General features: G+C 37.5%; 2 protein-coding genes across 7 annotated transcripts in view; both read right to left on the bottom strand.

Annotated features, from left to right (window-relative positions):
* ano1b (anoctamin 1, calcium activated chloride channel b) overlaps positions 1–17,523 on the bottom strand; it is a 75,341-nt gene extending 57,818 nt beyond the window's left edge. For 3 of the 6 annotated variants that reach the window (XM_065297979.2, XM_065297984.2, XM_065297983.2), the window contains exons 1-2: positions 17,362–17,523; positions 71–219 (exon numbers count right to left, since the gene is read on the bottom strand). In XM_065297979.2, coding sequence (XP_065154051.2) covers positions 71–172 — 102 coding nt within the window. In that variant the 5' untranslated portion in view covers positions 173–219; positions 17,362–17,523. Of the gene's footprint in view, positions 1–70; positions 220–15,626; positions 15,691–17,361 lie in introns of those variants that run through there. The other 3 variants (XM_065297982.2, XM_065297986.2, XM_073813305.1) reach the window with 2 other exon arrangements.
* Positions 17,524–19,879: 2,356 nt separating this feature from the next.
* LOC135788074 (receptor-type tyrosine-protein phosphatase beta-like) overlaps positions 19,880–26,436 on the bottom strand; it is a 34,565-nt gene continuing 28,008 nt past the window's right edge. The window contains exons 20-32 of the mRNA XM_065297974.2: positions 25,930–26,036; positions 25,744–25,849; positions 23,084–23,161; positions 22,921–22,938; positions 22,556–22,637; positions 22,380–22,470; positions 21,838–21,914; positions 21,455–21,589; positions 21,252–21,374; positions 21,014–21,177; positions 20,489–20,624; positions 20,271–20,391; positions 19,880–20,184 (exon numbers count right to left, since the gene is read on the bottom strand). Coding sequence (XP_065154046.2) covers positions 20,162–20,184; positions 20,271–20,391; positions 20,489–20,624; positions 21,014–21,177; positions 21,252–21,374; positions 21,455–21,589; positions 21,838–21,914; positions 22,380–22,470; positions 22,556–22,637; positions 22,921–22,938; positions 23,084–23,161; positions 25,744–25,849; positions 25,930–26,036 — 1,261 coding nt within the window. The 3' untranslated portion in view covers positions 19,880–20,161. The remainder of the gene's footprint in view (positions 20,185–20,270; positions 20,392–20,488; positions 20,625–21,013; positions 21,178–21,251; positions 21,375–21,454; positions 21,590–21,837; positions 21,915–22,379; positions 22,471–22,555; positions 22,638–22,920; positions 22,939–23,083; positions 23,162–25,743; positions 25,850–25,929; positions 26,037–26,436) is intronic.

Genomic DNA, 26,436 nt, shown 5'->3' with positions numbered 1-26,436 from the left:
AGTATTGTGTGCCACATTGTACTTGTTGCCACATGGAGTCAACTTTCTAAAACTAAATAAATAGACTTACCATTGAATCTTGGAGATCATAACCAATGTCGTCTATGGATTTGATACTGACGATAACTTGCTGCTCTTTGTTTATTATAGAGTAATTCTGCTCATTTTTCATTATGGCAGTTGTGAGGAAAGCATTCAAGTCCTTCAAAAGAGTTTAATCTGAAGATATAAAACAACATAACATATCATTTATATTTGGCAAACATTAAAAAATTACATTTAGAAATGTTTATAATTCACTTAATTGTACATAAATATGCTTTGACAAAAATTAAATTAAAACAATGTTGTTGTCTTTATTGGGGAGGCTTATGTCCTACCTGTCTGATCACTATAAATTTCTGTGATAACACTTTACAATAAGGTTGTATTGGTTAACAATTTGTTAATGCATTAGCTAACATGAACTAATAATGAACAATACTTCTACAGTATTTTTTATATTTTTGTTCATGTTAATTTCTGCATAATACTTCTGTAAAATCAGGTGTTGTAACTGTTACCATATTGTTCTTTGTTTGCAATGTGCTTCTCTATAGCTTAGTGGTAGAGCATTGCGTTAGCAGCGTAAAAGGTCATGGGATTGAACCCAAGAAAAAAACACATATTGATAAAAGAAGAAGAAATGTATACCTTGTAATGCACTGTAAGTTGCTTTGGATAAAAGCATCTGCCAAATGTAAATCTAACATTTAGTAATTCACCATGAACTAACATAAATAACTGAAAAACTATATGTTTTTTTATGTTAGTGCCACAATGTCATTCTGGCTTGTTAGTGTTTTAATCATGTTTCCCTTGTATTCATCCTCATGTTCATTTAGTCATTATCTTGTTAATTATTCAATTTCAGTTCTTGTTATCTCCCATTGTCTTCACCTGTGTCTTGTTTCAGTTAATTATCTGTTTTGTGTATATGCCCTGCCTGTTTTCAGTAGCTTGTCTGATCTACTGGTAATGTGTTAAACCACGTTTGTTATTACTGTTGTGTCAGTATGGATTCCCTGTCTGTATGCCCTTTTCTTGTTTTATAATTAAAGTTTATTCAGTTTATCTACCTTCCTCATCCTCCTTTATCCTCACCACATAGCAACCTTTACAGTTAGTTAGTACATTTACAAATTTGACTTATACAACCCAAAGTGTTACCATTTGGGTGTTAATAAAGAGACATTAGATTAAAATCAGGTTACAAATAGATCACTATTAGGTCCTCTGATTTACCACTGTCCTGTATAAATGGTTTTAGTTGATGCTATCTGAAAACTGAAGCAAAAGAAGACTTTTGGAATCAGATTTCATTGTTATGTCAATTACTCACAACTGCATATTTTTCTATTTACTGAAATCACTGGATAGTTAGTAATTCCCTTAATTTAAATTCTGACAAAAGAGGTCTGAATAATTGCACCTCTAGATATTAAACATGTCTCTAAAATATGTTTCTTGATGGTTGTACTGTTGCATTGTCTTCTACAGTTAAGAACCTAAATAATTGTCACCCAAATTTCGTACCTGCAAACTCACAAGAGGTGAAAGAGGTGACAAGGTTCCAAATAAAATCTGTGTATGGGGGTCTGCAGGCCCCTCCCCAAGAGAAAAATTATGAAATGTAACATGTAAATGAAGCATTCTGGTGCACTCAAATGCAAGAATGAAAAAAAGTCTAAAGTCATAATTTCTTTCTGAAAAAAGAGGCAACCAGAATTGTGAAGTGTTACACGGACCTACATTGATTATACTGTGATTGATTTCATTTAACTCTGTTGTCATGTATGAATGTACGAATGTATTTAGCATAGATATCTTTACCATGTTTCAAAACGAAATGCAGCACAATGATATTTAAACAACTGAAGTTACATGATATTAATTGGTACATTGTTATATTATTTAAATCAGGCAGATGAGTTTGTGGGGTCAGCAGTCAAAGCTATACATTTTAACATGCTTATGAACTGACCTGAAAGTGATGCACGGGTTTTATTAAAAAATGTATTTTCCATTTTAGACGGAATGTCTTCACGGGCTCCACATAGCTGTTTATCAATTGTGACATGTTACTGTGCAAACGGATGCTGTATGACATCAAAGTATCGCGAGAGCAGACTGCTCTGCATGCTTTCCGATCGCTCTCGTGGTACTTTTATGTTTTTCGTGGATCGATTTCTGCAGTACCATTGAACAAACATTCAGTACTCTGCAGACAGGTGGCTGGGGCGTGGCAGATGCGGGATGGCATCTGCTGTATATAACGTCATATAGTTTGTATGCATGTTGTTGTGATTCATATTTATTCAGAATGAAAGCTTTAAGACATCACTGATGGCGTGTGCAGCCTTAAAATGTATGGTTTTTGCAATAGAGTGCCACAGGGATGATGTATTTTCTATGTAAAATAAATTAATGGGGTGGCACACCAAAAACGTCAATGAGAGGGAAGGAACCAAAAGGGTACAGTCCCAGAGAGGTGGGGCAGGGTGGGGATGGAGTCTTTGTCTTTCATGAAGGCACAGATGGAGCTGACGGGCCTCGGCTCAGTAGAAAAATCTGGATGGGCAGTTCTAGGAGGGATGGTAATCTGGACAGGGCAGAACATGAGGTACAGGCCAAGAGGGAACAGGGCAATGAAGGGCAGAACCAGGAGATCCAGGGCCAAGCCCAAAAGAGGATCCCAGATTCCCAGGACAAGAGGCAGGCATCAAAACTGATAATGGAGACATGGTTTCTGGAGCTGACTCAGATTGAGATCGGACCTCTGGAGAAGACTCACAAGTGGATTGTGGCTCTGGAGAAAACTCACAAGCTGACTGTGATGCTGGAGAAGACTTACAAGCAGGCTGTGGCTCCGATGAATACTCAGGAGCTTACTGTGACTCTGGAGAAGACTCACAAGGTGTCTGTGGCTCTGGAGAAGACTCACAAGCTGACTGTGGCTATTGAGAAGACTCACAAGTGGAATCATTTTTGGATGACACCTGACCTTGACATGTCAAGAACACATATTACCAGAGTATCAACACATTGTGACTGTGTCTGTTCCCCGAACAAACAAATACAGAGCATCAATCTGGACTAACTGTACTACACTAACAGATCATAACAATAAACTTCTTTCTTTTGTCCTAGCTGCTATCTACAGACTGGGCCACCACACAGACTTTCTTAAAGAATTTGTAAGATTTTCTGTCTGAGCTTTCTGAACATTACTTATGCTGCAATACTTACAGTACAAGCACACATAAATGCATTATGCTGTATGTGTCATTTTCCCAGTCTGTCTTCCTGCCTGTTCCCCTATGAGGGAACTTGAAGTGCGTTGCTGAAGCTATGCTATGGGAACACTAAATGCTTCGTATGTCAAATCAATCTAATGGTCAAGTGACACTTCATGGGCGGGTGACGTGGGAACCAGGAAGCTATAAAAAGAGCATCCAGCAACACCAGCTTCAATTCTTTGTGCCTCAACAAGTGTGTGTGTCATGTATAAGATTTTAGAGAGTGTGCTTCCTCATGGGCTCACTTTATTATGATCGAGGATGCGCATCGTCTTTGTGTTATGTGCCTAGGGGAACAACATGCACAGTGTCAGGATGTCTTGTATTAATATCTAGTTCGTTTTGGCAGGGTTCTGGCAGTACCATGTTATGTGTCGGAACACATAGTCATGCTGATGTTGTGTTTTTTTAATAAATATCAGTATTTTTTTTACTCGTGTCTGGGCTTGGGTTCATCCACCACATCCCTGACAGAACGAACAAGCCAATATAGAACCCAGCAGATAATGGACTCTTCCTGGATTGCCCACCGCAGCTGCCATGCCCACTTACTATTTGGCATGCGACAGAAGGGCACGGATGGGTTCAACAAGGCTGAATTAAAGGTAATTTTTATTAGCTGTCTCGATGAACCTCTCAGCTCCAGAGGGGTGGAGATGCTAAAGCCCTTGGGCTTCATGGACATGGTCCAGTATAAGATAAAACAGACTGAACCCAGGGTTTCAGCAAAGGCTTCACCACCAGCTACATTGCCTTCTATCCCAGAGGGTCGCTTTTTGGGAGTTGCGACGCGGGAGGACCCCAGACTCACCATTTCGGCTCGCAAATGCTATGCCCAGCATGTCGATCTCAGTGATAAACGCAGAGGATCTCATGAGAGTCGGCCTCCGAGGGGTCCTCCACAAAGCCTGTCATCCCCACTGCAGTGCCCTCCTCATTGCCATGGCCTCTGTGCTGCAGCCTCGTAAAAAGAAGAGGAAGAAGGGGGCATTGGTTCCACAACCTGCTGTAGAACTCCCTGTCTGTGCATTGTTGCCTACTGTAGCTCCTATAGTCTCTGCATTGCAGCTGACGCAGCCTGCACAGCCAGGGCAGCAGACACAGCAAGTGCAGCCGTAGCAATCCCTGTGTTGGCCCTGTCTCACCTCCTAAGTCTGTCACACCCTCGTCACCCTGTTCCTCTACAAGATCCTCAGCCACAGTATCCATGCCCTCCATAAACTCATCTCCTTTCCCGAGGAGCCCTGGACCACCCTCTGTCCCTGGCTCACCTTCGTCTGTTTCCTGTCCCCCTTTAGCCCATGTTCCCTTCTCTCTTGCCTCCCTTTGTTGTTCCCCCTACTTACCCTGCCAAGCCTTCCCGGACTTATGCGTAATACACATGGCTCGGTTCAGACATCAGAGTCAAGGCGGCTGACTAACTGGGTGACTGTCAGGCGGCATAGTCGTATCCGGCGCCCATCTAGTGCCCCTGTTATAATTTCTAACAGATTTTCCCCCCTCAGAAATACACTGGCTGATACGTCTGTTAAAAGTGCCCTGGTTATTGGTGATTCTATCCTCAGGAACGTTGACATTGAGGCACCAGCCACCATAGTCAAATGTATATCGGGAGCCAGAGCGTCTGACATTAGATCCAAACTTAAAGTGCCGGCTAATGCTAAGCATAAGTTTTCTAAGATTGTATTCACGCCGGCACCAATGACACCAGACTCCGCCAGTCGGAGATCACCAAAGATACTATTAAAGAGTTGTAATATGCTCTGGTCCCCTCCCCGCCTACCGGGGTGATGAAACTTATAGTAGATTAGTGTCACTCCACGGTTGGATGTCAAAGTGGAGCCCTCAGCATAACCTAGGGTTCATAGAAAATTGGAAGCATTTCTTGGGGGAGACCTGACCTGCTAAAGAGAGATGGCCTCCATCCATCTCCGGAAGGAAGTACTTTACTCTCTAGAAATCTGACCAGTAGTCTTACTTGTGATATTGTCAGACTATCCCAGGTCAGGAAACAGACAGATCGGCTTACCCATCCGTCTGTTAGCTGCCTTGACATGTCAAGATCACATATATCCCAGCACATTTATTTTAGTCTATTTTACCAGAGCACCGTTTACCTCGTCTCATACAAATCTTATTAACATTAAATTGGAAAAGAATACAGATTAAACACAAATATTAAATTCGGCCTTCTTAACATTAGATCGTTTACCAATAAAGAACCTATTATCAATGAAAAAATTACAGACCAAAACTAAGATGCACTCTGTTTAACAGAAGCCTGGCTTATAGCAAATGATTACATTAGTTTAAACGAATCCACCCCACAAGACTATTATTAACACAACCTCGATCAAAGGGGAGAGGGGGTGATGTAGCTACAATATACAACAAAATATTTAAAGTAAACCATTAATCTGTACTAATATTTTGTTCATTTGAAAAAATGTTGTTAAATATGGAAATAACTGATCGTAACAACAAACAGCTCTCTTTCGTCTTAGCCACTATCTACAGACCTCCAGGCCACCAAACAGGTTTTCTTAAAGAAATTACTGATTTCCTGTATGAGCTTGTAGTCACTGTAGATAAAGCTCTTATCGTTGACTTTAAGACTTTAATATCCATGTTGATAACCCAAAATATGCATTAGGACTAGCATTTATGGATGTTCTAAATACTCTCGGTATTAAACAAAATGTGTCAGGGCCCACGAATTCCCGTAAACTCACATTATACTTAATTCTGTCACATCGAAATATCACCTTAGAGCAAAGCAGTTTCAGTCCATTGTCTTGTCTCATACAAGGTAATTCTAGATAGGATCACTCGGTCCACAACATGCTACAGACTAGCCAGAACAATAATTTCCACCACTAAAGATAGCTTTATTTGCACTCTTCCAGAACTGTCCCAAATGAAACATGTAGCAGATAACCATGAAGATCTGGATATTGTAATAGAAAACCTGAACAACGTTTGTTCTAGCACGCGGGATGCCATTGCTCCGATTCGAAAAAAGAGAATCAAAGAAAAAACACCAACTCCATGGTATGACCATCATACCGCAGCCCTTAAAAAGGTAGCTAGAAAAATGTAACGAAACTACAGGAGCAAAAAGTTAGAGGTATGGCGTCCAGCATGGAAAGAGAGTGTTCAACACTACAGACAGGCAATAAAAACTGGCAGATACCTATCTCAGCAAGCTTATTAAAGAAAACCACAATAACCCTCGTTTCATCTTTAGCAACATTGCAAAACTGACTAGAAACAAAGAAAAAACAGAAACCAATAGTAAACTCCAACACAATAGGAATGAATTCATGAACTTCTTTACTAACAAAATTACGGCTATTAGGGAAAACATTGTAGCTACGCAAGCAGCCACAACTCTACCCAATAGAACATTTAACACTAGATTACCATACGAAAATCTTGAGTCATTTAAACCTACTACAATAGAAGAGCTCTCTAAATTAGTAACATCATCCAAATCATCTTCCTGTATATATGTCCCCGTTCCCACAAAACTACCTAAAGAGGTATTCCCTGTAGTGTCAGACCAAGTACTAAATATCTTTAACTCATCGTTACAATTAGGATATGTTCCAACAGCTTTCAAACTAGCAGGTTTTAGACCGCTCATTAAAAAACCACACCTTGACCAGCGAGATCTTAATATCTTTGGTTCAATCTCAAATCTCCCTTTTCTTTTTTAATATATTAGAAAAGGCAGTGACAAGCCAGCTTTATGAAAAGTTCCAATCAGGATTCAGGCCCCACCATAGCACAGAGACAGCACTGCTTAGAGTTACAAATGACCCCCTTTTAACATACGATCGTAGTGAAATCTCAATCCTTATATTACTAGATCTTAGTGCAGCCTTTGACACAATAGATCACACAATCTTACTCAATAGACTAGAAAACTATGTTGGTATCAGTGGTCAGGCGTTAGGCTGATTTAGATCGTATCTAACCAATCGCTACCACTTTGTTTATGTAAATGAGGAAGAGGCATATCACTACCTGGTTAAATAAGGCATACCACAGGGTTCAGTTTTAGGTCCTATCCTATTCTCGTTATATATGTTACCTCTAGGAGACATTATCAGGAGACATAACATAAGTTTTCACTGCTATGCGGACGATACCCAGCTTTACATCTCGTCACATCCTAGCGAAACCCACCAGTTTTCTAAGCTAACAGACTGCATTACCGATATTAGGAACTGGATGGCACATAACTTCCTGATGCTAATCTTCAATAAGACAGAGATACTTATTATCGAACCGAATCGCTGCAAACATAATATGTCAGATTACAAGTTGTCCATAGATGGCTGCACTGTGGTGCCATCTTCCACGTTTAAGAACTTAGGTGTGGTGCTCGACAGCAATTTATTCTTCAATAGTCATATCTCCAACATCTCCCGCACAGCATTCTTCCATCTTAGAAATATCTCAAAAATACGCCATATGCTGTCTGCATCTGACGCGGAGAAGTTTATCCTTGCTTTTATGACCTCTAGAATAGACTATTGTAACTCGTTACTCGGGGGATGTCACACAAATCAGGTAAACAAGATTCAGTCGGAGGCTGAGGCCTGTGGTCCATCCCAGGGTCCCAGCCTGGGACCTGGCTGTCATGCATTGCTTTTAGCACAATTTAGCTAAAGCCTTTTACTCTTTTTATAGCGTCCTGGTTCCCACGTCACCCGCCCATGACATGTCACTTGAACATTGGATTGATTTGACATGCCTGCTTCATACGAAATCATGCAGAGGGCGTTCCAATAGCGAAGCTTTGGCGACGCAGCATCTTGTTCCCTTCTCAGGGAACAATGGTTACATTCATAACCTAAGACGTTTTCCCTGTTTATGCCTATATGGACTACACTTCCCATGATCCTCCATGCTCCCTTGCCTGCTCCATGTCTACACTCATCCTCACCTGCCAGCAATCACCTTCATCTACCACCTATTTAAGCTCTCTCTGTCTCCCCATGGTTGTCCCATCTCAGTCGTAAGCAGTTATCTTATTTGTAATGTATGTCACTCTGCTTCTCTGTAGTCGTTTATTGTAATTAAAGTTTAAGGGGTGGTTTCACGGACAGAGATTAACTTAAGAAAGGACTAAGCATTAGGTAAATTAGGAAATATAACTAGTTTTAACAAACATGCCTTACTAAAAACATAACTTGTTTGCATTTTGAGTGAAAACAAAGAGCACTGGTGTATTTTAAAGAGCTCTATGGTCCGGTTTACAATTTTAAATTTTCTTTGGTGTGTAAGTGTGTATTAGTACATGTTAACTGTCATGCAGGGGTGCCACTAGCAATTTTGGGCCCTATAAAAGAATATGAGGTTGTGCCCCCTACCACTCCCATTTTGCACCAAAAAAAAACAAGCCAACCTATCTATCTAAATCTTTGTCTGCTGCAATTTAATAATACATACCTACAACTTTGCTATTGTTTTTTAACAGTATCATCATGTCTGTAGCTATAAGATATTGATTTATTGTGCAAATGTACATTTAATAAAACATACAGTACAGTAATAAAATATTCAGAGAAAATTCAAAATTCTTAAACAAAGATTAAACATACATGATACAGTATGGTGTGTATGAACCTTAACCCAAAAACCTTTAGCTTACTGTTTTCTACATAAAATTATCCTACATAATGTAAATAACATTCTGTGAAAATATAGGCCTAAATCTGATATCTTTAATATTGACTAAGTTCATGTCAGCAATTGAAATCATGGTCAAATAAATATTTGAAATCAAACTGTGATGCTCTATCTTACACTTAGATTTGAGACTTTAGTCTGTTTTTTTACAGGCAGAGTCTCACATGTATAAGTCCCCTAGCAGTGTTTGCTAACAGGAGAATGCTGGCAATAAAAAGTGTCTAAAGTTGGTAGATCCTTTTCATATCAACCCCCTAAGCTCTGGAATGATTTACCAAATAATGCTTGAGAATCAGAAACAGTCGATCACTTTGAAGTCTAAACTTAAAACATTCTTCTTTAACAACTTTTTGTATTGTTCCTGCATGTCAGTTGTGTACTTTCCAGTTAAATATCTAGGTCTAGTCAAAGTCGTGTTCAGTGTCAAGTTTGTCTTAGTTTTATGTTGTTTGCCCCACGAGGGTTTTTGTTTTCTTGTGAGTCAAATAAAGTTTTCTGTTTACCCCCGTCATCGTCTGCAATTGGGTTCTTCTGTCTCAAATCCTGACAACTGTATGACACTTGCATTGCATGTGAACGGCCCCTAAGCTAATAGGATTCTGTGTCTCTCTCCCTGTCTCGTCCTCGACCCTGAGGACAATGAGACAAACAGACCCAATTCCTGCTGCTGTGAAGGTCATCACAGCACTGATCTACTGACCGTCCTTCAACGAGATGCCCAGCCGATGCCTGACCAGTGACCACCAGCGGGACCAATTTAATCCGCTTACCCATTTCATATCCCTAACGTGTTTATATATATAAATATATATTTATCTCTCTCAAGGGTTTTTCTCCTCCTAGGAGTTTTCCCACAGGGTTTTTCTCCTGGGGGGGGTTTCATCCCCGGTAGAGTCAGCAACATTGGCTTAAATTAGCACTTTACTATATACATTAAATTATTACTACGCTCACTTGTACGGTTTATTCTTAGCCGCTGTATTGTTCTTCTTATATTGTCTATAGATTATTCTGTGTTTTCCCATACATCTATTCATGTAAAGCTGCTTTGAAACGATTAAGAAACGCTATATAAATAAAACTGAATTGAATTGAAATGGCTACAAATTCAAGATCTCTGGACAAAAATTATATCCTTCTCATTTTTAGCTGTAATAAAGGTAACCTATTGGCTATATGATATATAAAGTTAAGTTACCTTTCTTTAAAAGTTATTGGGTATATGTCAGCACAATTACTTTCTCAGACCTCTGCAGTGTCTCTTTTAGTTTCTGATGTCCAGACCTATAATAAGCCTTGTTTATAAGTGCTTTGCTCCGCACCACTAAAAGAGCCTCCACTGATCGCGCACGTGTCTTGAGGCTACGTAAGACTGGACGAAACCATGCAGTGAAGGGGGGGGGGGTATTTTGCTGGAAATGCAGATACAAGCCATAACTTTGTTTTATTGGTAATTTTTGTTAAACACATTTAAAAAAAGCCCATGTGGGGGAAAATTATATCACATGAACAGATAACAAAGACTAAGAAGTGACCACACATACTATTACAAAATTATACTAGACTAAACTAGACTTACTTGATAATGACAACTATCTCTAACAATCAAACATACCAAAGAAACCAAAACGATTCAGCAAAGGACAAAACATACTGGGGGCTTAAATAGGGAAAGCTAAACAAGATAACAAGGAAAGGTCAGGGGAGTCAACCAATAATGAATAATTAACGTGGGGTCAGAGACAAGACTGCCACATGAACTATGAATTACTGTGACAGGCTGGCAGGATCATGAAAGTACCCGCCCCACACACACACACACACACACACACACACACACACACACACACACACACACACACACACACACACACACACACCAAAGGGACATATCCAAGCGTTCCACAAGGGGTACACAATGCGCATGACAAGACTATTTCACAGATTATAACAAATGACACAATAGATTCATGAAACAAACAAGAAAAACAAAGTGCAAAGGTGATGTGCACAACAGAAACTAAACACGATGGGCTCTATCTTACACTCGGCGCAATGCAGCCCAATGCGCAACGCAAGTGTCTTTCGCTAGTTTCCACCCTAATTTTCACGTTTAGCGCCGCCGTGTTATTTAAATAGCAAATGCATTTGCGCCCCCTTTGCGCCCATGGGCGTTCTGGTCTGAAAACGAGGTGTGTTCAGGCGCATTGTTGGCGCGTTGCTATTTTGAGGCAACTAAAGTAGATTACGCCACCAGAGGTGTAAAGTACTTGAGTAAATGTACTTTGTTACTGTACTTAAGTATTTTTTGGGCTACTTTGTACTTGTACTGACTATCAAAAATATAGGCAACTTTTAATCTCTACTCAATAACATTTTTAATTGGGTATTTCTACTCTTTACTCCACTACATTTGAAATGACACTTAACGTTACTCGCTACATTGTTTATTCGTCAAATAAAAACGAGACGAAAGTGTCAGAGGGTGATGATGGATAGAATTTGTGGTCGCGAGGTTACACGCACACACACAACTGAGCGACTTAATTTGGCTCTCCGCAGAGCAATCGTATGAAATCAAAGTACTGCGAGAGCGAATCAAATGCATATGGAGAAGTCTGGTCTCGCGGTACTTTGATGTCAAACGCTGAATGGCTTGCGTTGAGCCACCGTAGCGGGACATGCTGCGTGCTGCGTATGTCATAAACTGTAGAGAAAAGTTTGCGTCTGGTCTGAGAGAAGAGATAAAGAGCAAACATATGGATGCATATCACATTTGCTTCAGTCAAGGGACCCTTTGTTAAACATGTGATGCTACAATCAAAACAAAAGTGATGCGCTATTGCAGGAGGGTCATCCCGCAACTCAAAGGCAAGCACAAATGTTTATATACTCTGATGTTACTTTATCAGCTAACCTGAGCTGTTAAGTTACATAACTTGATATAACTTACTATATAAGCCAAAATAAACCAGCGAGGTCCTGTACTGATTGCCCGAGTAACTTAAGTACATTATAAGATTGATAATAAGTGTACAATTTCACTGTCCTCACATTTAATCAAGTATGCTGTAATGTATTTACTGTAAGAGGGATGCATGACGGAAGAAATGTAGTGCACTTAATGTGAGATAGTGGTGTTACGTACTACATGTGTTTACAGTTAATCTTTCAAATGAACAACTTCACGTTTTTAATATGCATTATCATATTTCTGTTAGTGTAATTTTAGTTTACTGGAATTTTTTAAATATTAAAATTATAACTTTTTTAGGATATGCCTATAAGAATATTTGGTAACACTTTACAACAAGGTTCATTAGTTAACAGTAGCTAATGTATTAACCAACTTGAACAAACCATGAGCAATACATTTGTTACATCATTTATTCATCTTTGTTAATGTTAGTTACTAAAAATGTAAGCTTTAATTGTTTGTTCATGTTAGTTCAGAGTGCATTAACTAATGTTAACAAGATTTTAATAAAGTATTAGTAATTGTTGAAAATAACATTAACAAAGATGAATAAATGCTGCATAAGTGCAGCTCATTATCAGTTCATGTTAACCAATGTAGCCAACCAATGTTAACCAATGAACCCCACTGTAAAGTGTTACCATATATTTATATCACAAAGTTAGGCTATATATTTATTCAGCATGGCACATTCAAGTACACAATGACACTAGACTAAAATGAAATGGGTTTAAATTAAATTTAATGTAGATTTCTAGACTAAAATCTCATGGCATTTAGTTGAATAAAATTCGACTAAAACTAAATCAATTCAGATGACAAAAATATGACTAAAACTAAATAAAAATTTTAGTCAAAAGACTATGACTATGTTTAATCTGTGTTTGTTCTGCCAGGTCAAAATTTTGAGGTGTTTGATTTCTTTTCTATATTAGGAAATAAAACCTCATAAATAAACTTTCTTAGTTTTCACTGCCCAGACCTACAATGTCTCTTTGTGTTGAGGACTAGTGCATCTTTGAGCCAACATTCAGTATGAGTAAAAATACTTGAGTACTTTTAAATTGGGTTACTTTAATACTTTTACTCAAGTCGTATTTAAATTGGTGACTTGTAACTTGTGGTGGAGTAATTTTTACAGTAAGGAATTTGTACTTTTACTCAAGTATGGCTTTCAGCTACTCTTTACACCTCTGTACTCCACTGACCAACAAAAACCTGGTCTAAAGTCTAAAGTCAATGGTGCAATATGTTTTATGTTATTTAAAGAGCGCATTAGTAAAGTACATGAATGTGCAGCAGCACAAAAATGCTTTTAAATATGAAAGATTAAAGGATTGAATGTAAAAGATTATTATTGAGTCTCTTGGACATAAATGAGGAGTAATTATGAGACGTTAGAAGGCGCAAAGAGCTGCTTCACCTGCAGCCTGGTAAGTAAATAAATGCTTTGCTTTGTTTTTTTAATGCTACCTCACGGATTTATTGTATATGATGACTCTGTACCTGCAGATATGGTGAGATGAGAAACATTTTTAAGTAATGCTTAAAAAAAACTCTTTGCTAAAAAAACGCTGTCCAAAATGCTGAAATGTGAGGAGAGCCGTTTGTAAATTCTTTATCTCCTGTTTGTTACAAATAAAGTATTTTTAGAGTACAAACCTTATCTTACATACTTGTAAATTATGTTTTGATGATATTGGATAGCCATACATTTAAAGCAATTAAAAGCCTGCTTTTTTACTTCCATGACTAAAAGAAAACGGGTTTTAAAGGTTTTAATAAAAAATTACAATTTCAATACAAGTGAAAAACAACACAATTATTTAACATTAATCTTAAACTGGGGATTTTCTTCCTTCGCTTAGTTTTTCAGTTTACAAAGTTCGTCATCTAAATAGGGATTAGACATAGCGCCAGCGCAACTTGCTTTTAAAGGGGATGAGAGCTGAGTCTCTCATTGGTTTACTGCACGTTACGCCCAAAATACTCCCATTACAATAGGACCAACCCTTTTCGACCATGGGCTTGGCGCACAAACCATTTTTCCCGTCGTTAAATTAGCAAAAGTGGATTCGGACACGCCCATTTAGACGTTGCGCTGTGCGCTTTAGACAATGCGCTTAGATCGTTAAAATAGGGCCCTAAGTCTTAGGGCTCTATCTTACACCCGGCGCAATGCAGCGCAATGCGCGACGCAAGTGTCTTTCGCTAGTTTCCACCCTAATTTTCACGTTTAGCGCCGCGTTGTTTAAATAGCAAATGCATTTGCGCCCCCTTTTGCGCCCATGGGCGTTCTGGTCTGAAAATGAGGTGTGTTCAGGCGCATTGTTGGCGCGTTGCTATTTTGAGGCAACTAAAATAGACTACGCCATTGACCAACAAAAACCTGGTCTAAAGTCTAAAGTCAATGGCGCAATGTGTTTTATGTTATTTAAAGAGCGCATTAGTAAAATGCGCCTATAAACGGGAGGACAACGCGGGTTTGCTTATCACAAAGTAGGCTACATGAATGCGCAGCAGCACAAAAATGCTTTTAAATATGAAAGATTAAAGGATTGAATGTAAAAGATTATTATTGAGTCTCTTGGACATATTTATAAATGAGGACTGATTATGAGACGTTAAGGCGCAAAGAGCTGCTTCACCAGCCTGGTAAGTAAATAAATGCTTTGCTTTGAACAAATGCGTCTGTTTTTAAATGTTTTTTTTAATGCTACCTCACGGATTTATTGTATATAATGTACCTGTGGATATGGTGAGATGAGAAACATTTGTAAGTAATGCTTAAAAAACTCTTTGCTAAAAAAAACGCTGTCCAAAGTGCTGAAACGTGAGGAGAGCCGTTTGTAATTTCTTTATCTCCTGTTTGTTACAAATAAAGTATTTTTAGAGTACAAACCTTTTCTTACATACTTGTAAATTATGTTTTGATGATATTGGATAGCCATACATTTAAAGCAATTACAAGCCTGCTTTTTACTTCCATGACTAAAAGAAAACGGGTTTTAAAGGTTTTAATAAAAAATAACAATTTCAATACAAGTGAAAAACAACACAATTATTTAACATTAATCTTAAACTGGGGATCGTCTTCCTCCGCTTAGTTTTTCAGTTTACAAAGTCCGTCATTTAAATAGGGATTAGACATAGCGCCAGCGCAACTTGCTTTTAAAGGGGATGAGAGCTGTGACTCTCATTGGTTTACTGCACGTTACGCCCAAAATACTCCACTTACAAAAGGACCTACCCTTTTCGACCATGCGCTCGGCGCAAAAACAATTTTTCCCGTCGTTAAATTAGCAAAAGTGGATTCGGACACGCCCATTTAGACGTTGCGCTGTGCGCTTTAGACAATGCGCTTAGATCGTTAAAATAGAGCCCTTAAAGTTTAAAGTGGTGATGAAAAAGGTCCCGGTGAGGAATCCAGGGAGGCTTGGGCAATGGTCTATCCTGGAGCAGTGGCTGTAAGGGCTGAAGCTGAACAGAAGGCTGCGCAGACATATTTGGAAGATCAGCTCAACAACAAGTGCTACTCTGCACTGCTCACTGTTTGAGTCATGGTTTAGTCAGTAGTAAATTCTTTAAATATGAAAACATTGACTACTTACAGGCTGTGAGTCAGAAGCGGGCGGGATAATGATAATGACTGTCATGTCCATGTCAACAAGCCCAGGAAGTAAACTGTTGCTTACAATCTGTGTGTTTGTTGTAATCCAAGAAAAGAGATTTAAGTTGGAGACAATAACTTGCGTCATCATTTTCTTTGGGTTTGGACTTTTTGCATATAATTAGCATGTACGAATACACACACACCAAAGGAAATGTAAAATCATTAATCGGATAATAGGTGCTTTTTAATGGTCTCATGATTATATTGGTTTGAATACAGTCCAACAGAGAATTATTTTACTGTTAGTAATGCTAATGTACATCTGTTTGCACTTTTCTTATTTCTACAGTTTTTTTTAATAAGTCTCTACTATAAGTTTTTTTGTAAAGCTGCTTTGCAAGAATGCAAAATGTAAAAAGTGCTATAAAAATAAAATTAATAGTCAAATTAAATGAAATTATAATGAAATTAATAATATTCCTACTTTATATTAAATAACTGCTGTGTAATTACATAATATTAAAGCGTTTATTTGATTGTACTTATTGTGTACATAGATTATGTTCTGGGTAGGTTTGTGGTTGGATTCAACAATTACAAACTTTGAATGCAAGTACAGTGTACCACCATGTATTTACAGAATCAATATATTGTATACAGTACATTTTTATGTAAGTTACATAGTAGTTGAAGACGCTTGATATAAAGTTTTATAAAAAAATGAATGAAGCCAAATATTCTACTGGAAAACAATCTCAAATCAAAGACTGAGAGAATTATTATTGCTACAGGAAAAGACAATCATATAAAAATATTGTGAAACAGAAGGCTGGCATTTTTTTCTACTAAAATTTGTCTCTTCTTTTCAAAGTGCCCAAATATAAAGCTGTAATTTAAAATATTATGAATCAGGCAAACACTTTTATATCCAAGTTACAGTGCAGAAACTTATAAAAGGATAATGTTTGAATTTTACACAAAACACAGAAATGGTTTTAAGCCGCAATATGCTAATTTAATAAAGAGATATAAGAAACATTGTTAGTTTATTCATTCACACAAAGTGCTCTGAGTCGGTTTGGTCTGCTTTGTCTTTACTGTGTTGTAGGCTATTTCTTAAAATGACTGATATATCTGCTATAGCTATTTTGCTATTTACAACACAATATATATTTTTGGTTTCACAGAAAAAGCATAGCGACCCGATATATTAATAATAAACAATAACAAATGTCTGTGTCTAAAAAAGAAACATTTGAATAAACGGCAACATATGAAGAATTTGGTTCCAAGACGAGACGAGTTCCGTTTTTTCTTTATTTTTTATTTTTGTCAAAACATGTTTATTATGATGTTATCATATTTTTACTGTGTTTTATTGTCTTACTTGGCTGGAATTTTTGTTATGCAGGCTTTGAAAAATGTGGAAAAACGTTACCTGGTTTTGGAACCAAACTCTAACAATCAAAACCAGTAAATATTCAAATGTGTAATGTTTTATAATATTTACTATGTCATAAATTAAGTGTTAAAAGAAGTGGTTAATTCCTTAATCATGAATTAAGAAGTTAAATAACGAAATAAAAAAAGAAATTGTCGCAGACATGATTAAACTGTTAGAAATTAATATAAGATCCAAACAATAAACATGTAAATACAACTATATGACGATAAACAACGAAGTTAACAGAAAGTCTTGTTGTAGTGTAAAGATGGTTTTATTTTAACGTTACCTGATGCAAATTGAGTAAAATGTCCTTAAGTCCCGTAACAGTCTACAGGTGATGCGCGTCCGAAAGACATGACTGTGTCCCTATGCACGCGACTCTTTACGAGAAGACAGAGTGTGCGCCACGCTCGTCACGTGTTCCCCACTGCACTGATTTATTATCTGTCTGTCTGTCTGTCTGTATGTCTTTCCTTCAGGCTGTCCGTCATCTCTATCTATCTATCTATCTATCTATCTATCTATCTATCTATCTATCTATCTATCTATCTATCTATCTATCTATCTATCTATCTATCTATCTATCTATCTTTCTATCTATCTATCTATCTATCTATCTTAATATTGTAGTGATTTGTAGTGTTTGTAATTATCATGGCTGTTTGTAATTATCATAGCGGTTTCTCTTGAGTGTTTGAATCCCAAAGAGATCTGACCCTGGATTAAAACAGATCGTGGGAAGAACACTGCATCCCATTTTAGAGTTTGATAACATGTTAACATTTAAACAAGCTATGTTAACAGACTCCTAGATTAAATCTCGACATTATGATCTTAAGTCAGTGCAGTCTTTTCGTGGAACATCTGCTCCTAAAATATCCTGTTCACATTACAACCATATTTATGTTTTACAATACACATGCCAAGCCATAAAGTTACAATGAATTTGAATGATCATTGTCACTTACAGTTTTTCTCAGTCGCTTTGGTGCATTTTTCACATCACTATTTACATTTGCACAACAGGTAATGCAGTTCTCAAAACAATTAGTACAAACTGCAAAACCTAGTTGATAACCCTCAAGATGAAAAGTCCTGACACCATTGTTTATGAACAAGATAGTCAAATGGCTTAGTCATGTTTTCATTATGACAGTTTACTCTATAAATGTTTTTAAATGCAAAAAAGTCAGTTCTTGGTGACTCTTCCTGAAAATGCTCAAGACAGCACTATATACTATTTCAAAGCTATTTAAAGAATACAGTAAAGTTACACATTACTGTATTAAGTGAGGTAACTGAGTACAAGGCACTGAATATGTATGTTTCACATTGTTCATTTTAGGAGACATTTTCGAAAAAAAAAAAAGATTTAAAAAAATTATTTTGACAACTAGTTCAACATTTTTGTATGTAATGACTCAAGCAATGAAATGAGGATTAATAGTTTAATATGTAATCAATATTCAGCATTCACAAGTATAGTTAATTTTGACTGACATGACATAAGCAAATGATAATGTTATAAAACAGCAGATAATTGTATGAAAGCAATTGATGCAGGTCCAAAAGCATTTGCAATTTGTTTGAAGGAATGAGAAACTGCTACTATGAAGTGCACAAATGACTATGTGGTGGAGGTTAAACTAACTGTTGTGCAAATGTAAGTGATGTCAGAAATGCATCAAACCAACTGAGAAAAAAACTGTAAACAGATGCATGACAAAAAGTAGAGACATTATTGTCAAGTATGATAACCCATACTTGGTATGTGGGTATAATACTGTAAAAAGCATATTTACATAAAATGTTTACATGTTAGACATAAACTCTTAAAACGAATGTGTTAATATAACACATCTCGTGTTGTCCCTTTTATTTATTTGAACTCAAAATCAACATGAAATGACACATAATGTGTTAAAACAACACATAATGTGTTAAATAGGATAACACAAAACAATGTTTAAAATTAAAACATCCTTTCTTAGAGTGTACATTATATACTGTATGTTTGTCTGTGTCTATGTTCTTTGCATGCTGTATTGTAAAATGGGTTTCCAAAGGACAGTTTGTAATCTACAATAAATTAACATTTTAAATTAAAATGAATCCTTCATAAGTCTACAATCGAGTGTTATTGTATCGTTCTCTACAGTAAATGAGAAAATTTAAATTGAAAAACAGATTTTAGGTGTTTACCAATTGAAGTAGGCCTATTTTTAAAGTAGATCCAGACTTTATTTTGCAGTGTAGATGTTTTGGGTGTAAATATGGTGGCACAGTGGTTTCACAGTCCAGTTCTTTTTAGTTCAGTGATTGCAAAAAATATCAGTGATTGGGCTGACTGGGCTTTATTGATATTCTCAATCCTGTTGAGGTGTGACAGGATCCACTTATAACTGCTGTTATTCATCATTTGACTTTTAATCTGTCAGGTTAACTTGACTAAACATCAGGAAACTAGGAAACAGCTAGAAACTGCCTTTATCTTGCTGAACATGCATGAACAAGTAACTGTGACACAAACATGGAAACAGTTTTTCTAGTATTTTAGGAATTGTCGCCCCCATTTGGTTGCAGATGAGTATAGCGAAAGCTCTATAAAAATTACTGTATTAACAGCTACAAAGTTGCCAAGTCTGCATATTTTGCAAACTTATAGAATTATTGTAATAATAAATATATTTTTTCATATGTCACTTTTTTCCTTTATAGCTTTTTTGCAATAATGAAAAGCTCTACAAAAACAAAATCTTAGTGTTATAGCATAAAACCATAAAAACTGTGTTATAGTGACAACACTGTGTTAAATATTTAATCTGCTTAATTTATAAAAATACAACATAATATTTTTAGGTACAATTTTATTAATATAAAATAAGTCTAAATCATTTAATTAGTAGTGCACAACATTCTTAACAAAGTCTGAAATAATGTTGAATAACTAACATATATACATCATACAATTCTGTATAGATAAACTTCTAGTTATACATATAGCATATTATATTTATTTTCAAATAAATTTTTTACATGTGTTTGACATATTGAAGTTTTTGGCTTCTTCTTTACCTATCAGCAAATTAGCGTTTGGAGGGCACCACATCTGTATAAAGGATTAAAAAAGGAATATAGGCATATGATAAAAGAATGAAATAAGACTTAATACAGACAAATTATTAGCACACTAACCTCTATGAAGATCTGAATGCACATTTTCATAAATGGGATACGTAAGATTTTCCTGTTCACTGCGCAGTTTTCTTGCTCGCAGCACATCCCGAACACACTGGTAGAGGTACGTGTACTGGCACTAAAGCAGGGGCAGAATTATGTTTATTTTAGTTTAAAACGCAAGTATTGTTGCCCAGCGAGGTCAGTCAAACCTTATTTACAGGTTTAAAGCTCACCTCTGTCTGCACCATATGTGTGCGATGAAGTCTCAGATCAAAGACTACACTATAGATATCCACCGTGTCCCTTGTGTCCAGCTGTTGAAGGATCCTATCGAGAGCAATGAAGGTCCCTGTCCGGCCTACTCCAGCACTGTCAGCGAGAAACATACTGAACAACCAAACCTCACACAAGTGATTAATGTTCCAGTCTTATTTATTTTTATGAAAATAAAGGCTATGTTATTATCTTTGTTATTTATGATTCTTTATTTGAATGAATAATAATTACAAAGAAGCATGCACGTATGGAGATACTGTACGTCCTGTTTGATCTCCATGTTAAGACTTGACGTGCAATAATGTGTTATATTAATGTCAAGCCCAATAAAACATTTCTCTATAACAGCAAAATGTGAAACTGTAGGTTTAAAATGTGCTTAATGGCAGTGGGTATCCAGATAAGTAAGGATCTATACTGTTGTACATCAAAACCCAGCAAAAATATGAAAGGAGCCCAAGAATGAGCCATATATTCCCTACCTGCAGTGCACTACAGTGGCTCCAGAGAAAGGTGTTCGGTTGACATAGTCCCTTACAGTTCTGACAAACTGAATGAGTGACTGTGTGATCTCTGGGACACCATGATCAGGCCACACTGTATAGTGGAACTGACGTACCACTCTGGAGTAGCTCAGACGTTCCTCCTGTTGAAACCACAGCTCATTAACATGTCTATCATAATAATGCATCTGTGAGAACTTATCAGCGAGGGACCTACATTACAGATCTTGAATTCTCGGATTGTCCACTCAGGCAACACTGATTCCGACTGCATGTGCACTATCAAATCTCCATAGTATAACGGTTCCTGGTCAAACGGCCAGTAGTAGTCACACTTCACCTAAATATATGAACACAAATCAAAGTGATGCCCGAAATATCTTTAATATACAGTAGAAAAAAAAACATATACATACATACCCTTCCTTTCTCAACACATTGTGTCAGCATCACTATGTTGTGCACATTCTGTTCCCAGACCATCTTCCAGAAATCATCCTTAGTGCCTGGCAAAGGACCTTGAGTTGCTATATACTCCCGTCTGAAGTTATTGCCCTTTAAATAAACACATGTGACATGTTAAAACAAAGGAATTGCATGATATTTGTCCAGTCTAGAGTAAATAATAAAGAAATAAACAACCAAATGGAATGGAGTGCCACTAAATTGCCCAAAACATTGGCTAAACCGTTTCAAAAACTGAACCAAAGTGCTGAAGCCACCTTACTCATGACATGCAGTGTGAGGCCGAAACTAAATATGTGCTTCACCCAGAGTCATTGGTATAATGCTGGAGATCTTACTGGAATATAGCTGGCATTAACATAGTCTGAGCAGGAGTCTTCATCAATATAGGACAACTTCACTCGAGTGGAATCGTCTGTTTCAAGAAACAAAATCAAATTAATGGCAATTCTAAAGGAGCTGATAAAGCCTTGAAATCTGTTGTGATAAATACTCTAAAGTAGTGGTCCTCAAATTGGGAGACGCGAGATGGTATGGTGTGCCCAAATTTGATCACATTTTATGAAATGTATTAATTGATCATAAATTATGTGAATTAAACCTCTGACAAAAAAGCTACCAGCCAACAGCACTACAGTGACCAATGAGTTTGACCTTCTCCCTTCTGGTATCAGAATTATTAGTAGAAATACATATAGGTTTAAATATTAATTTGTCCCCTTAGCTGTAAAGCTTTTAAATATAAGATAAAGTTAAATTTTATTGTAAATTATATGTACAGTATGTGTTGTTTTTATGTTCTATGTTATATGCTTGTACACAAGGGGGGGCATGCTAAAACGTGTGAGATGCACTGCTCTAAAGAACTCTATGAACATACAGGGCAGGATATTGTTGTAGCGATTTTTCCCTCTATTTTCAGGGAGTAATGCAGAGTCCTGTGGCTGGTTACGCCCAACATCCTTTAGATCCTGAAAGCATAAAGGTCTGTTGTGTCAATTCTGAAAACAGGAATTATTCTGAATATCACATTTAGAAATTTAGAGGATGTTATACCTCATATTCCTCAGAAAGAAGGTAGCTGGAGTCTGCTCGTAGTTTAGCCAAATGGGCCTCAAAATTCGAAATATTGATGGGGCTAAAACAGAATAGACAGACTATAATTTATTTATTTTTTGAACATTTATTATGCAAAATGTATTAGCAAAAGCACTGCCTTTTTCTGTGGTAAGTTTGTGTGTTTGTAGATATAGGTATGTTTACTGTCAGACCTTTGTATAACTCTGCAATCTTTTAGTAACCCTTTTTGTATCAATACAAGTATATAGTATAGTGCTATCATAACACATTATGTAAGCTCCATTGGAAAATATGATTAAGTTCCTAAATACTTAAATGTTGTTCTTGGATATATACAATACCTTGAGATACGACGGTTGCTAAAACACAGAGAAGAAAAACAAGATGAATTTATACTTTTTAAAGCAATGTATTTTTTTCCCAATATATCTATATACATTTTTTAATTTTATGATGAAAATGATGTAACTAGGTTAGCCATCACAGCAGAAAGTGAATACATACCCTCTTACAATAATTTGTGTTCCTGCAGCTGGTCGTTCTCTTCTTAGACTCATTCTGACCACAGGTTCATGTGTGCTGCTGTAAAACACACAAATCCACCATCATTAACCTATAACCACAAACCCAATACCACAATACCACCATCACTAACATATCACCCAAAACCTAATAAAACAAACCTATAACTACAAAGTCATCATCACTAAGGCATCACCACAAACCCACCTCACTAATCCATAAACCACAAACCCCCCATCACTAACAATCCCAACAGCCCCACACTCACTAATCCATAACCACAAACCCACCATCACTACTAATCACGACAAATCCACCTTTACTAATCCATAGCCACAAAACCACCATCACTTCCATCATGACAAACCCACCCTCACTAATCCAGAACCACAAACCCACCATCACTACCAATCATGACAAACCCACCCTCACTTATCCATAACCACAAACACACAATCAGTAACCCATTACCAGAAATCCATTACCACAATCCCACCATGGCTAACCAATCATCACTAACCATTACCATAAATCCTCACCCACCAAAAAAAAAACATCACTAACCCATCACCTACTATTATTGTGACAACTAACCTGTCATCAGTAACCTTTTACCATGAACTTATCATTACTAACTATTAACCAAGCGTCACTAATGCAAGGCAAATGCATTATTAACCTATCATCTATACCAATAAGCAACTCAAGTAACCCATTAATTAACATTACTACTGCATTACTAAGCCATCACCAACTAATCACCAACACATCAACACAAACCCACCATCACTTATCTATTACCACAAACACTACATCACTAACGCATCACTAACTCATAATTACAAACACAATGTCAGTAACCTGTCCTTATACTTATGATCATAAACCCAAGTTAAAATTTAATCTAAACATAGATATTTACTGATGACTGCTTTATTGTGTGTAAGATGGACACGATCCAAGGCAAGACATTAGCTTGCATTGACTGCTCAGAAACTAAAAGGGGATATTTAGGCACATTTCTACCATTCTAGATATATCAGCAATTGCACTGATGACAGCACTGATTCACAGACCATCACTTCACAATTTAACTAGAAGCTGTGGATGACTGCAGAAGCACATGCAATGCTGAGGACCCAAGACTTCACCTGCCGAAGGCAACAAGGATGCTTTAAGAACAGTGAGGGCCAAACTATCCTGGGCCATCAAGGAAGGTAAGCGCACACATGCCCAGAGAATCTGAAGGCACTTCAGAGACGGTGACACACAACACACGTGGCAGGGTATCCAGGCCATTACAAACTATAATATTCTGTAGCAATGTATGGCAACTCAAGGCCCACACATATGTGCACATAGACATGAGAGTGTAGGATTTAAAAGCACTCTAACTGTGCATTTCAAGCATTTCAAGAAACCTGTTGGCTAGCGAGTGAGACTCCAGCACCTGGTTGAATAAGTGGATGCAGTTGTACCGAACCATTTTTATTTATATGAATATCACCAAAGATCTGGCCATCCTGCCCGAAGCATCATGACATAATGCAATCTCAATTCTGGTCCTGGATGCCCACTGCTCTGCACATTTTTTATGTCTCTCTTATCTGACAGACTCCTTTCAATTCAATGAGATTTCAGCTAATGAGCTGATTTTAGTCAGCTGTGTTAAATAATGGAGATCTTCAAAATGTGCAGAGCAGTGGCGATTGAGAACCACTGGCATAATGTGAGTGCTAATTTCTACAGACCACTACCATCTGGCAAGTACCTGTACAGTATGTGGATCACAGACAACCTGACAGGCAGACCACAGTCTATGCGACTGTGGGACTGCAGGTCTGACACAGTGGTTAGCAGTAGGGGAGTGCAGCAAGGCACTGTGCTTTCTCTGGTCCTGTTCACTCTATAATGTACATGCCAGACTTCCAATATAACTCTGAGTCCTGTCATGTGCAAAAGTTTGTGGACGACACTGCTATCGGCTATCCAGCAATCTGCACCTCAACACCACCAAGTAGATGCTGACATTCCTCACTGCTATGATGAACATTTTGAAATGTCTGCCTACTGCCTACTTACCTATGGAATGCTGCTGGACTAGACAACGTTCATGAAATAATGCTCAGAGGATGAGCAGACCAGCTGGTAGATGTCCTGATTAACATCTGTAACACTTCAATAACCAACACAATTGTTCCCACATGCCTTCAGACCGCTACCATCGTCTTTGGGCCAAAGTCCTCAGTGTCTTGCCTCAGTGTTCAACACAATTATTCCTCATCATCTGATTAAAAAGCTAATCCCTGCTGGACCTGAACCCCCTCCTCTGTAACTATATCCTGTTTTGACCGAGAGACCCCAGACCCTTTTCTCTTCCCTTACAGCTTGCACTGTGGGTTCCTTATTACATCTAACCAAGACAATGCCCCCACTATTAGTCTCATCTGGCTTCCTTGGACCCCAGACCAACCATGGACCAAACTGTCTCTTTATCATACTCGCTTTCCTAATGCAACCCTACATTCTATTCAAGAAATTATTTCTGCTACAGGTGTAGTCCTTGCTTGAGAAACACAGTTAAGCATATTTTATGTGCTTTCTGTCTGACTTACATTTTATGTGCTTTCTGTCTGACTTACATTTTATGTGCTTTCTGTCTGCAGATCAGCAGGACAATTAATCCCACCATTGTGGCAATAAGGAAGAGGCCAGCGCTGACGCCCTCAACGACCCCACTCAATGGCTCTAAACACACAGACATAACACTTATTTAAACATTAAAAATTAAATACCTTGTTTTTTTTCTGTACAGCCAAATGAAATACCTGCATCTGTCGTAAACGGCATGGATAGGTATGTATCAGTGTAGAGCGGCGAGATAAACTCCTCAAGTTTCTCATCAAAGAGTTTAGTAAATGCTCGAACACTGATTCTGAAAATCAAAACAAAGACAGTGGAGTAGATATCAGATAGAGAAAAAGGTTAATATATATATGAAGAGTTTGTTTCCAAAACGCGATAAATGGCATTTTTTAAAAATGAAAATGAAAGAAACGTAAGCCATCAAAATCTAATCATTTATGCGAGAGGCACTCAGAGACGGAAAAATGTTAGCTGTTGCTTGTTCTCCCGACAGCATCAAGCTTCTGTCATGCTAACACATTGACCCCAGCGGATCCTATTAAAAACGTTCTATTATTTTACTTGACGCCAGGGGCGGCGTTTGCGTATGGCAGGGTATGGCAGTTGCCATACCCTAGCATTCAGACAAAACACCAGAAATCAACAGGCTATAATGAAGCTCATTAAAAATATTGTTAAATATTTTATGT

The sequence above is a fragment of the Paramisgurnus dabryanus genome, chromosome 23 (assembly GCF_030506205.2).
Source record: "Paramisgurnus dabryanus chromosome 23, PD_genome_1.1, whole genome shotgun sequence".
Classification (NCBI taxonomy): Eukaryota; Metazoa; Chordata; class Actinopteri; order Cypriniformes; family Cobitidae; genus Paramisgurnus; species Paramisgurnus dabryanus.
The sequence above is the reverse complement of the archived record's forward strand: the minus strand, read 5'-3'. Positions and strand labels throughout refer to the sequence as shown.